We start from the raw sequence: 12,744 nt of genomic DNA, 5'->3' as shown, positions 1-12,744 counted from the left end.
AGCTATAAATACCCCCTTTAGGACATTCTAAAGGGCAGACACCAAAACTAATAGACAAAGAGGAGTGAGAGAGATTTTTGTGCAACCCTAAGGAGGAGCCGCCACCGTCTTCAAAGAGGAGCCGCCGCAGGAGTGACCATCGCGCCTCCTTCTGCTTCTCCGTTCTTCGTTCTTCTTCCTTCTTTTCTTTAATTTCCTGCAACTTTCAATACTCTGTGATGATTGTTTACAATATGTTTGAGTAGTTACCCAGTTGGGTTTAAAGGATTTTTTCAAAGGGAACTTCATGTGTCTTTGCTTATGAATCGATAGATTTAGGATTTATAATCTTCTAGATGTTCTTCGTTTGCCTTTAATCTTACTGCGTGATTCTTTGCTGGCCACTTAGAAACCGATCTGATATGATATGTTGCGAAAGCTTTCATTGATTGTCTGAACTAGGGTGAAACGAGCAATTCTTCTATAGGAGTGGAAACCTACCTGTAGTTGAGTTGTGAATGTTGATGAGTCTTATTCTGCTATTGCATCTTCTCCCTTCCAGAACCAGAGTGGAAACCTACTGATTAGGGTTGCGAGAGATAGTTGTTTAGTGCTGCGAAAGTAGGCTATTCATACTTCCGTGCCTCGAGTTCTAGAACATACGTAGTTGATTACCTTTATCACTTGTTTAAAATCGACCTAGCATAGACTATGAACCCCTGCGAAAACCCCTTGATGCCCAACGTTTGTCTTTAATTGTTTACAACCTTCAATTTAGTTCATTTTTCATTCGCTTATTACTTGCTTACATTCGCTTTTGTTTAATCGATTTTACTTGCTTTGATTTGCCTTCATTTTCAATCGCTATTTACTTGTTTCCATTTGCCTTAGTTAATCGCTTTGTATTTGCTTTAGTTGCTTTCGTTTTTATTTGCTTTTACTTGCTTAGCTTTCTAGTTTAGATTTAGTGACAACCAAAAACCCAAAACCAAAACCCTTTTAGTTCTAATCTGATTTAAGCGTTGCAGTGAATTCGTACTGAAACAACTAAGTCTCTGTGGATCGATACCCTAAGTACTACAGCGCACATATGTGCACTTGCAGACATTTAGGGGTTATAAATTTAAAACCTGAAGCTTAGTAAAACGAAAACAACCAACCCCGTTTACAAACCCGCATCAACAAACCCCTTGAAAATCACTTTACCCTGTACGAGGCGTTCTTCGAGCTCTGTTTCCTCTGGTTCCCGATCCCTGGAGTTATCCTCGAGTAGCTGTGGAAACACGGGATCTCGATTGGGCAGATTATGCCGCGGGGCTTGCGGCATATGATCAGCATACTCGAATGCGGACTCGATATTGAGCTGGATCATCTGCTAAATTTGTTGGAGATCAGAAAGGCTCTGAAGGGAGGTAGATTTTATATCTCCAACAAATCCAATCGCCGGATTATAGGCGGTTTCCCAAGCAAAGCCCAGTTTTGGACCGAGCGCTTCTTCTATGTCTTGGTGAACGAGGCGTCGGTTGGCGAGACTTCCTCCGAAAAACCAAGACCGCTTGGGGACCACTTGGTAGCCGATCCAAAGCTTTGCCTCGGCTCAGAGCTGTTATGGTATGATTTTCCCTCACTAAACTGGTTGTTTTTGTGTTGTTTTTGCAGTTAGGAGCATTCTTCCCCCGTTCCTGACGACCTCTTCGTTGTTCGAGATACTCTTGCGGCTCGGATAGTCAATTGGAGGAAGCACTTTATGTTTGAGAGAGTAGAAAGAGCACGAGCCATTTTTGCCGCAGTACTTGTTAGCTCTTTGTCTTCAAATTCTTCAGAAGATACAAGGGAAAAAATGGTGATCATCACTCTTAGAGACAAAAAGAGGCGTGAAGAAGAAGAGGCTGCAAAACGAGCCGCCGAGGCGGCTCGAACGGGGGCCGAGGCTGTCCCTCAAGATGATCCGCCGAGCTGTGAAGGGGAAGGTGCGATCCGAGCTGTGGAGGCGAACGTTACCGAGGTGATTGAGAAGAAGGTGGCGCCCGAGGTGGAACCGGGAGAGATCATCCCCGAGGCGCCCAAAGACGATTCGGTGGCTCGGAGCAAAACACCTTCTAACTCGGCTATTTTGGCTCTCCCGAAGTCATCAAGGCCCTCAGCCTCGCATCTACAGAAACACGACGCTGGTTGAAAACGATCAGCCACTGAGAAAGGGAAAGGCGTGGCTGTACAGACAACCGAGCCGCCCAAGAAAAAACGCAAGCTGTCGTCTGATGATCCCGCTTCACGCAAACTGGTCGTCGACGACCCAGATGCCTCGGTGGTGATGTTCTCGCGTGTAGCTTCCTGGAGACTTGTAGCTTCCGGAGACTTGTCCGAATTGAGTGATTCCGGTTGCCGAAGACAGAGGACTCATTTATCTACAACTTTGGTGAAGGACGTTTCGATGCTTGGGAAGTTTAAGGCTTCCTGGAGGGCACATCTTTGCAGTGCATTTACACGACCAGAGAGAGGCGTCTAGACATGTGTCCATTCCGGAGACCGTATCTTTCTTCTCAAAGCTCCGAATTGACTGATCTCGGATGTTCTGGAAAGAAGACTCAAATGTCTCTGATTCTCATGAAGGCCCCGGAAACTGAATCGGCCTGGAAGTGCACCGTCCTTCGCATCCTTCAAAACTGATCTGCTCGGTCCGGAATACCTGCCGAGACAGGGGTTCCTTCCGACGAGCTTATCTCTCTGCTCACGCGTCCGAATTCCACGATTCCACTTGCTATGAGACCGTGCTCCAATGCTCTCCAACTTCTATGAAGGACCTGCCGTCTGAATCGGACCGGAAGGCTCCCCGGACAGGCGATTTCTGAGACTCGCTCAAACCCGGAGATTTTGGCCGATACACTTCGTTCGCGGTACATGGAAATGGCCGGTAAAGCTTCCCGCGGTACATGAAAATGGCCGGTAAAACCTTCCTGGCCAGCGAGAATGGCCGATAATCTCCCAAGACCCAATTTTTCCACTTTTTCAAGCTTTGCTCACCATTTCACCTCCTAGATTCATCTTTTCAGCTCCATATTCACCTGATAGACACTCAAAACATGCAAAGACTCATTGGGACCTAATGCATCTCCTAAGTTCTAAAACAAACCCTAAGGACCTAAAATGCATGAAATAAAACATGATTTGGAATGATTTATGCAACCTAAATGATGCAAATTATGAACATATCAGTCAACAACGCTAACACGCGTCTTCCTCCTCCCGAGAAGCTAAGGAGACCAAGGTCCTATTGCGTGATGGCACAGTGCGGTACCAAGGTCTGTTCTGTTTATTTTTCCTTACTTTTTGTGTCGAATTCTGGCTAAGTGTTTAACACATATTATTCTTCGCAGTTTGTAGCGGCTATCAACGAGCTGATGGCTAAGTACGACGCGGACCTGTCTAAGGTCGAACGTTATCTAGATGAAGCTCAGAATGAGACCGCGGGGGCAAAGGGGAAGCTAGACGAGGCGATGACCAGGGTGAAAAGGCTGGAAGAGGAGAAGATAGCTCTTCGCGCTGATGTCGACTAGGTATCCGCCACGGTTGTTCGCCTCGAGGAGGCCTGGAGAGCCAAAAGTGCCAAGGTGGCGTTGCTTAAGAGGCGTATTGAGGCCAAGGACGCCTTGTTTGATGCCAAGGTCAAGCGCGCGAAGAAAGAGGCGAGGCGAGAGTTGACAGCCAAGTTTAGGAACGCCTTGCCAAGGTGGAGGAAGGTCTTGCCAAGCTTGAGAAGGCCAAAACTGACGAGAATGAGTCGAGGCGATGTAGTCTCGACTTACTATCTCGTGTACGATGACAAACCCTGGCGACCGATACGTTTTTGATCCGAAATTTGTATAGCGCGCTTGATTAATCCATAGAGGATATGACTTGCACCCTCGTCCTAAGAAAGGTGGTAAAAAGTCTATTTAGAGAACTTTGTGATTGTTGTCTCGTTGTGGCCTGCAACGAGGCGAGGTGTTTGGAACTATAGATCAGAAAGTTTTGCCGAAGTGAATGCAAAGACAAGTAGAAGTTTAGGAGAAGTGTACACAAGTGAATGAATGAAAAACTAGCCGAAGTGACAATAAGTGAATGAAAAATCCGAAGTGAACATGAGTAAATGAAAAACTAGCTGGAAATAAAAAATAGCTGAAGTGAGACAGATCTTAGAGACAGTAGACTCGACGAGCTAAAATCTTAAAGTTAATGAAGGTAAGTGTATACGTACCCACTCCCCCCCCCTTTTTAGGAGGGGGGACAGCTGAATCCGTACTAGGACGGGCTGCCTACGTACCCTTTGCAGGGATCAAGTCGAGCTCATCCAGCATCATTAAATGATTCAAGCCCTCCTGTACTGGCAGAAGTTTTCGTCGAATCCCTGGGATATCCGCCTCGGGGGGAATTACGCACTCCGTTCCATAGACGAGAGCGAATGGAGTTTCTCCGGTGGCTCGGCGCGGGGTCGTCCGATGCGAACAAAGGACTCCTTCGAGTTTGTCTACCGATCGTCCTTTTTTGGCATCGAGCCTCTTTTTCAGGCCGTCTAGGATCGTCTTGTTGGCTGCTTCGGTTTGTCCATTCCCCTGGGGATTTCTCGGCGCAGATTTGCTCAGACGAATTTTCCATTTCTCGCACAAAGCTTCAAAGCGAGTTGAGATGAACTGGGATCCGTTGTCGGTGACTATTTCATAGGGGACCCCGTGTCGGCAGATGATATTCTTCCAGACGAAGTGTTCGACTTGAGCGTCCTTAATGCTCGCGTAAGAATCGGCCTCAACCTATTTAGAAAAATAATCTGTAAGGATGAGCAGAAAACGCTTCTGTTTCGATCGATGTAGAGGCCCGACTATATCCATCGACCATCTCATGAAGGGATAAGGTGACGAAACCGACGACAGCAGCTTGGTAGGTTGATGGATTGTAGGCGCGTGCCGCTGACACTTGTCGCACTTCGCCGTAAACTTCTCGCAGTCCTTGACCATCGTAGACCAGAAGTAACCGTGCCGTTTTATCTTGATCGCAAGTGACTTTCCGCTAGAATGATTTCCGCACGCGCCGCTGTGCACCTCGTGCATTATCTTTCTTGCTTCCGGTCCTTCGACACACGTCATTAGCGATCCTGAAAATCTCCATTTGAATACCTCGCCGTCGACGAGGACGTATCGCGCGGCCTGAGCCCTAAATTTGCGGGCTTTCCACTTGTTGGATGGTACTTCTCCATCGGCGATGTATACTCGGATGGCTCCGAGCCATTCCTTGTCGCAGCCGTACTCCAGCTCGGTTAGTGAGGCGTCTTCTTCCATAGCGACTGCTTCGCCGTTCTCTGGTTCCTCCTCGGGAGGATTGATCAGCCGAACTCCTTCTACCTCCTCTATGCTTGGACGTTCGATGAATTCGACCGGAATTGTTGGACGGAGATCCGGGTCTGAGGTTGAAGCAAGTGCTGCTAAGGCGTCCGCCGAGGTGTTTTCGCCTCGAGGTATTCGTGTGAGTTCGAACTCGTCAAACTTTCGCACTAAATCTTAAACCACTCTAAGGTAAGCTCCCATTCTTCCATCCTTCGCCCCGTACTCTCCGTTGAATTGATATGCTACGAGCTGTGAATCGCAAAAGGCTCTTATTTTTCAAAATTTGATTCCCTATGCCAGTCGTAGGCCAGCGATCAGTGCTTCGTACTCCGCTTCGTTGTTCGAGGCATGGAAGTTCAGGCGAAAAGACTGCTCCAATATTTCTCCGGTGGGAGAGGTGAGACAAATTCCTACTCCCAAGCCGTGTTTAGATGACGAGCCGTCGACGTGCAGCATCCAAACTTCGTCTGGGGTTGGCTCGGTCGTCGACTCGGTTGGAAGTTCGATGAGAAAATCTGCGAACACCTGTGATTTAGCAGATGGCATGTTCCGATACTCGATGTCGTACTCGCTCAACTCTATGGCCCATTTGGCGAGCCACCTAGATTGGCTCGGACTGTGCAGGATCGAGCGCAGCGGAAGGGTAGCGAGTACCATAATCGAAAGTACGGACACAGCTTGCGAGCCGATACCACAACGGCTAGGGCGACCTTCTCGATCTGGGGGTAATGGGTCTCGGCATCAGTCAGTGTCTGACTGACGTAAAAGATGGAATTCTGTTCGGATCGCTCTTACCTTATCAGCACCCCGCTCATGGCCGTAGCGGATACAGCGATGTAGAGGAAGAGAGGTTCTCCTTTTACTGGTTTCGCCAAGACCGGCGGGCTCGCCATATAACTCTTCAACTCCTGGAAAGCTGCTTCGCATCGTTCGTCCCACTTGAACTTTTTATTTCCTTGGAGGATGTCGTAGAAAGGCAGGCACTTGTCGGTAGAACGCGAGATGAATTTGTTTAGCGCGGCGACTCTTCCTGTGAGCCTTTGAACTTCTCGCTTCGTTCTTGGAGAGGGCATCTCGACTAGTGCCTTGATCTGGTTGGGATTCGCTTCAATGCCTCGGTGAGTCACTAAGTAGCCGAGGAACTTTCCCGAGGTGACCGCGAATCTGCACTTCGCCGGGTTTAGTTTCATGTTGTGTTTGTTCAGTTGCTCGAAGCATTCCCGTAGGTGCCCGACATTTTTTTTTTCTTCGATTGATTTGACCAGCATATCGTCGATGTATACCTCCATGGTTTTTCCGAGCTGATCCGTGAACATCTTATTGACGAGCCGTTGATAGACAAGAGTTTTTAGGCTCTTAAGGGCTATCAATCCCTTTGTCAAAGTAGTATAAGGGGTGTCAATCCAAGAATGTGGAAGCTATACACTAGACTATATGAACTGATCTTAATTCAAGCAAACAAATGAGGTTTGGTTTGAACTGATGATTAAAACAAGAAACTAAACAATATAAAGAGAAGATAACAATGATAAGCAAAGCAAACAAAGACAAGCAAATAACAAAATGATGATGAGAATGTATGTATGATGATGAGAAAGGTCTTAGACATGATAGTGGATTAGGGTGCCTTCAGTGTTAAACTAGTGAGCTAATGAATCAAGTGTTCAAGAAAACCATTCAACTTAAACATCCTTAATTAAGTTAATCCTCTCATGAAGGTATCAACTTCTATGCTAAAACAGTTTCTAACCTAATCATCATTAGTGAAACATGAATCAACAGGCATTAAGAACCAGTTTAACCTGTCATTTAAGCATATAAACAATCATTCCCATGATGAATAACACTTAAACCTCTAACAACCTTGGTTCAGGCATTTCATCAAACACTTTTGGTGCATGAAATACCCAGAATCTAGACCACATATGATGTGTATGGATCTAGCATTAAGAACAGGTTGTAGAGAATGGAATATGAATGATCTAACCCCTAAGCTCACTAATCTACCACCTAAGCACCCTAATCTACATATCTAAGACCTTAATATGGGATTACTCACTAATCATGATCAACACACTAAATCTTTTGCAAGATGTGTTGTTAATCATGATTAGAAGTGTGTAAAAGAAGATGGAGATGACAGATTAAGAAGAAGTAAGCTTTAAACACAAAGATCTCTCAAACTCTCTTGATTAGAACCCTTAAAAATCGATATTACTCTTCTCAAAGGGGAGTCTTTCACAAAAGAGGCAAGAAAACAAAAGGAATAAAGCTTAAGTCTTGGGGATAAAACCCTAAAAACTATATATAGGTCTCTAAAAACGAACCGGGTCAGCCCGGAACAAACCGGGCTCTGACTCGGCTTTAGTGGATAAAGTGACGAATGTGCGAGTTGGTCAAGAGCCTCCCAGGTCGCATGCCCAAGTCGCAAAGATGAAGAAACAGTCTTGTGAGCCTTAAATCCTTTAGTCTCAGCCGCATGCCCATCTAGGTGTGTTTTGCGAGTCTTTGTGCGATTTAGTCCTCTTCCTCTTCAACTCGCATGACCAAGATGAAATCTGGGGAGGATATGTGTGCGACTTGGTCCTCATGTAATCCCAAGTCGCATGCCTAAGTCGCACAACCAAAGAAAGAGGCTTGAACGAGATAAAACCCTTGTAAGCCCAGCCGCATCACTCTCTCGGTGTGATTTGCGAATCCGTCTGCGGCCTGGTCCTTTTTGCTCTCCAACTCGCATGACCATGTAGCAGGGGCCTTCAGGGATGTGTGCGGCTTGGTCTCCATCACTCCCAAGTCGCATGACCGAGTCGGTGTAGATTGCGAGTCTTCATGCGGTTCAGTTCCAGGTTTGGCCAACTCGCATGTTCAAGTCGCACGGTTGTGGACTTAGCATTTTTCTTGTTCGGAAACCTTAGACCTTATCCAGTGATGTCTTACTCGCACATCTCAACACGCAGCTCAACCCCCAGGCATTCATCTTCAGGCGTTGCAAGTTAACCGAGTCGCAAGACTATCTCGCAGCATTCAGGTCTCCTCGGACCACTTCATATTCAGGGGAGAGTAACTTCCAGGAAACTGGTCCAAATGGTGTGATTCTAGTTTAAGTGGATATAAGACTCAGATATCTTCAACTTTGGTGAAGGTCTCGAGCTCGGGTGACGTTGGCAAGGGCTCCGTTCTGCCAGTTCTTTGGCGCGCGTTGCTTTGGTCTTTTATCAGCTCCGAGACATGCACTGCGTCCGATCGCCGTAACTTTCAGCTCAAAGATCCAAATAAGACTATCTCAAGTGTTCTGGAAACTACACTCGACCCTATTGATTCTTGATGAAGACTTCGGAAGCTGAATCGAATTGAAAGGCCTTCGTCCCACGCGATCAAAGTGAAGGTTTTGTCTGCACCAAACCATCTGTCCGAGTTGCGGTACACAGGTGAAGGTTCCTCCATGATCCCAGCTCCAAGTTGCTCCCAAAAGTCTCCAAATGACCTGAGAACACTCCAAAAATGCAGGACACTCTAGGACCTAATGCAAATCCTAAACAAACCTTGAACCAAGGACAAACTCTAACAAAACTAGCTAAATGTATGCATGAGACTCAATCTTTGGACAAAAATGCAGTCCTAAACATGACAAATTATGAATATATCAACTCCCCCACACTTGTCTTTGCGTGTACTCATGCAAAAAGAGCAAATGAGAGAAAGAGGTTGGATGCATTGGGAGTTCATATTCCTTAATGAGAGAGTGTATCACTAAAAGAATTCAAGGCTCACTGTCCTAGTTGCTAATTCTAAGATGCATTGCAAACAAGATTACTCACAAAACTTTAGCCATACTTATCAATAAATTAATCAAGCTCAAGCTTAAGTTTTCACAAACAGCCATAGTTCCAACCTTTTGACATTCATTAAAGCTCATGTGAATCATGCTTATGCAAATCATGTGAACTTACTTGTCTTGGGACAGGGTCATGAGACAAAGATGATCTCATTAAATGTTTATGGTTTCCATGCAGCTCAAGGGATCACTCAAGAAGGAATAAACTTTAACAGAATGCTAAGGGTAAAAGGCAACTGGTGCATACAAGAGCAGAATCCCATCTACCCAATGCCCCAAATTGGTCCTTCACCTTAACTCTACTCCCATGAAGATTACATCCTAGCTAATCCTTTCTCAAGACATTCATTGCCTTATCAACCCTCTCCTCACTTCACTCTCATTCTTTTTCTTACCAGGGGGTTCATCTTTTCAACTTTAAACTCAGGCTTCGGGGTCTGAATATTCCACTTAGCTCTTTCTCATATAACACTTTCTAGCCTCTTTTCTTTTCTCTTTAAACACTTGAGCCTTTTTGGCTTCTTTTCTTTTCTTTTACTTAGAGGCTAGATTTTTCTTTTCAAAACACAAGAGCTTTTCTTTCTTTACACAGCAGACCCCAAACCGCTTTCTTTTCTTTTCTAACCCCTGGTTCTCATCTCAAACTTCCTCTTTTCCACTCAGTGTTTCTAAAGAAGTCTTCCTAGCCTACTCTAGACTCATGATGCTGAGCTAGATCTACATGAGATCCTACTCTTGTCGCCCTAAACCCAACACTTTCTGTCAAGTTTATTCAGAAAAAGGCCTCACATCTCTCAATATAGTGTTTCAGGCTTCAAGGAAGGCTTGGTTAAAGGCAGGGAACTGTCTCAAGGTGAGAGAACAGCTATTTTGAGCTAGCAAAGAGTGGTAAAAGGGATAAGAGAGCTCAAATATTTTAAGGGTACCCATGAGTTCACAATGACATGTACAAGAAATAATAATTGGATTGTCAAATTATGGTCTCACTTAGATAAGGCTGGACTAATCAAAACTTGATTCACTCAACAAGTTCAAAGCATGGATCAGTCTTGATTTCTTTCTTGTTTACATGCAGCAAAGAACTAGAAACTAGGGCAGTGAACCGAATTCTTAAAGTGATATTCTCTCAAGGAAAACCTATCATTACTCCCTTGCATTGATGCAGCCTACATGAACATGCAACTAGACTCAATCCTAAAAATGAGAATGCAACTACATGAACATTTTTTTGTGAAATTGTTTTTGATTTTTCGAATTTTTTGGTTTTTTATATGTACTTAGATGAAACTACATGAATGCATGCAAGAATGTGACTCAAGACTCAAAGTATAAAATCAGAACAGAGAAAACATGATTACTAAAAGATGAAACTCCTCCCCCACACTTAAATAACACAGTCCCTTGTGTTATAAAAGCATGAGAAAGGAGTTAAAGCAAAACAAACAAGTAAAATGCAAAGAGAAAAAGAAAATCTACATGCATATGTACAAGGTGTGGAGTGTTACCTAAGAGCTGTGGAAGTCTGACCCCAAAGAGTAAGAGGGGTTTGAAGTGTGACCGGATGGTGTCTCCAAGGAGTGATGGCTTGCCTCATCAGAACCGTCATCAAGATCCACCCAGCACTTGTGGTAGCATCTTCAGCGGTTGCTTTCCTTTCCTTGGAGGCTTCTTCTCTGCAAGCTTTCTTGTACTTGAGGATTGGTGGGTCAGTTTGGACATTGTACAGCTCTTCCTTCAGCAAGAAGAAGTGAATGTTCCTCTTTACTTGGACTGTGGTGATGGAGGGATTGGGCAGGAGAGTTTGGACTGGCTCATCAATGAAAGACTTGAAGTTGTAAACCAGCTTGGCACCAACTCTTCCTTGAAGAAAACCGATCTTACACAGATGGGTTTCATTAATCAGGTCAAACCTTGCCTTGTTCTCTTTGAATCTGTACCCCTTTGCCTTCAAGATCTTTGTTACAACCCATCCATGGGTCAGCTTTGCATCCTTCTTTGTTGAACCCCAAATGCACTTTTTGTAGAACATCAAAGACCTTGCTAATTGAGAGGCAAGGCAAGGTGTGTAAGCATATCCTTCATAGGGCTTCCCATCTTCATGAGTTGGCATCAACTGTTTCAGCCGCACATCAAGGAGATTGAGATCACCCTTATGAACTCTCCCAACATCAAGTTTGAAGAAGAAGCTGTGAGAGAGGATCTTGTGGACATATCTCAGCACTGGGTTCCTTATCCAAGAGGACTTAGCTGCTCCAGCTGTGTACTTCCTAGAAGCTATTGATCTCCATAGAGCCTGAATATCTTCCTTTCTGAAATTAATCTGGTTGAAGAGAGGAACGTTCTTAGGCGGAGAAAACCCAAATATCTCATTCAGTTCCCTGAATGACACTGTGTAGTCCTTTCCTTTCACAGTAAACTCCATGTAACCAAGACCATCTCCTTGAAGAATTCTTGAATCCCTTGGGTAGTACATAAAAGCATCAAAAAAAGCAAAGAACTCTTGAGACTCCTCTTCATATGCGATATCTCTCATCTCCAAAAGTGATTCAATGCCCATGTTCCCAAGCAAAGTTTTGACATCTTCATTGATGCCAATCTTCTTCAGAAAGTCCACATCATGGAACCTCCCTTGCTGGATCCCCATTTGTTGAAACTTGGCCAGATAATCAGGTGTTTCTGGTTCAGTTTTCTTGATCCTCTTTGATGCCTCTTCAATGTTGCCTTGGGAACCTCCAGCTGAGCTGCTTGAGCCACTCTCACTCTGTTCATCATCAGATACCACAGCCAACTGTTTCCCATTCTTCTTGGAACCAGAAGCAACCACCAATGCTTTCTCTTCATGCCTTGTCCTTTTCGGCGCTTGATCACCTTTCCCTTGCTTTGTGATTTTCTTGGTGACTTGCCCTTTTCCTTTTGGCTGTGAAGACCCTGAGACCAAACCCTTGTCCTTGGATGCAGTGCCCTTCTTATTGGCTAGAGAGTTGTTTATTTCAGTCATCTGCCAATAAATTTCTCAAAAACAAGATTAGCACAAGATCAAGTTTCACAAAATTCTCCAAAATTTTGAAAAACATTTGTTGCAAGAATCGATTTCCAAGGCACATGAACAAGTTCCTCAAGCCAAGCATCAGTTCAATAAGTTCATAGCAATGCAAAAACAAGAGTGCAAAGCAAGGACTCAGCAGGAAACAAGTTCATTTCTTTTCCAAGAAAAATCCATTTTTCATGAATTAACTTGCAACAATTTTCAAAACTCAAGAACAATGAATCACCAACAATGTGATCTGGTTTCCATGACTATCTAGCACCCTAGCATTTATAAAAATAATCCCAAGGTCTAAAACAACCTATCAAAATCGATTCCACACCTTGAAGTTCAAAAATCACCATAGAAGAACATGGAAAAAGATGAATTTTAACAGAGTGAATACCTTGGGATTATGTTGCAAACGAGTTCAAAATGCAATCAAGATAATGTTGACAACTCAAAAACGAGCTCAGAGCACTTTGAGTCCACGAATTTGGTGGAGAAATGAGAGAATTATGATGAAAACAATGGAGAGAAATGAGGTGGTG

At 44.5% G+C, this 12,744-nt stretch overlaps 1 protein-coding gene across 1 annotated transcript; it reads right to left on the bottom strand.

Moving 5' to 3' along the window:
- Positions 1 to 4,271: 4,271 nt before the first annotated feature.
- LOC112084547 lies at positions 4,272 to 5,990 on the bottom strand. Its single transcript, XM_024153696.1, has 3 exons — positions 5,631 to 5,990; positions 4,875 to 5,492; positions 4,272 to 4,763 (listed from the first exon to the last, which is right to left on the bottom strand). Exons 1-3 carry the CDS (start codon positions 5,988 to 5,990, stop codon positions 4,272 to 4,274), a joined length of 1,470 nt encoding a protein of 489 aa, XP_024009464.1.
- Positions 5,991 to 12,744: the final 6,754 nt, after the last annotated feature.

This window comes from Eutrema salsugineum, unplaced genomic scaffold, assembly GCF_000478725.1.
Source record: "Eutrema salsugineum unplaced genomic scaffold, Eutsalg1_0 scaffold_4, whole genome shotgun sequence".
In the NCBI taxonomy this organism is placed as follows: domain Eukaryota; kingdom Viridiplantae; phylum Streptophyta; class Magnoliopsida; order Brassicales; family Brassicaceae; genus Eutrema; species Eutrema salsugineum.
This window is presented reverse-complemented; position numbering and strand designations above follow the sequence as displayed.

Coding starts and splice junctions, on each gene's coding strand:
- LOC112084547 (XM_024153696.1), bottom strand. CDS start 5,990: ATGGTACTCGCTACCCTTCCGCTGCGCTCGATCCTGCACAGTCCGAGC. Junction 5,493..5,630: donor TGATCGCTGGCCTACGACTG/GCATAGGGAATC, acceptor TTAGTGCGAAAG/TTTGACGAGTTCGAACTCAC. Junction 4,764..4,874: donor CTACCAAGCTGCTGTCGTCG/GTTTCGTCACCT, acceptor TTTTCTAAATAG/GTTGAGGCCGATTCTTACGC.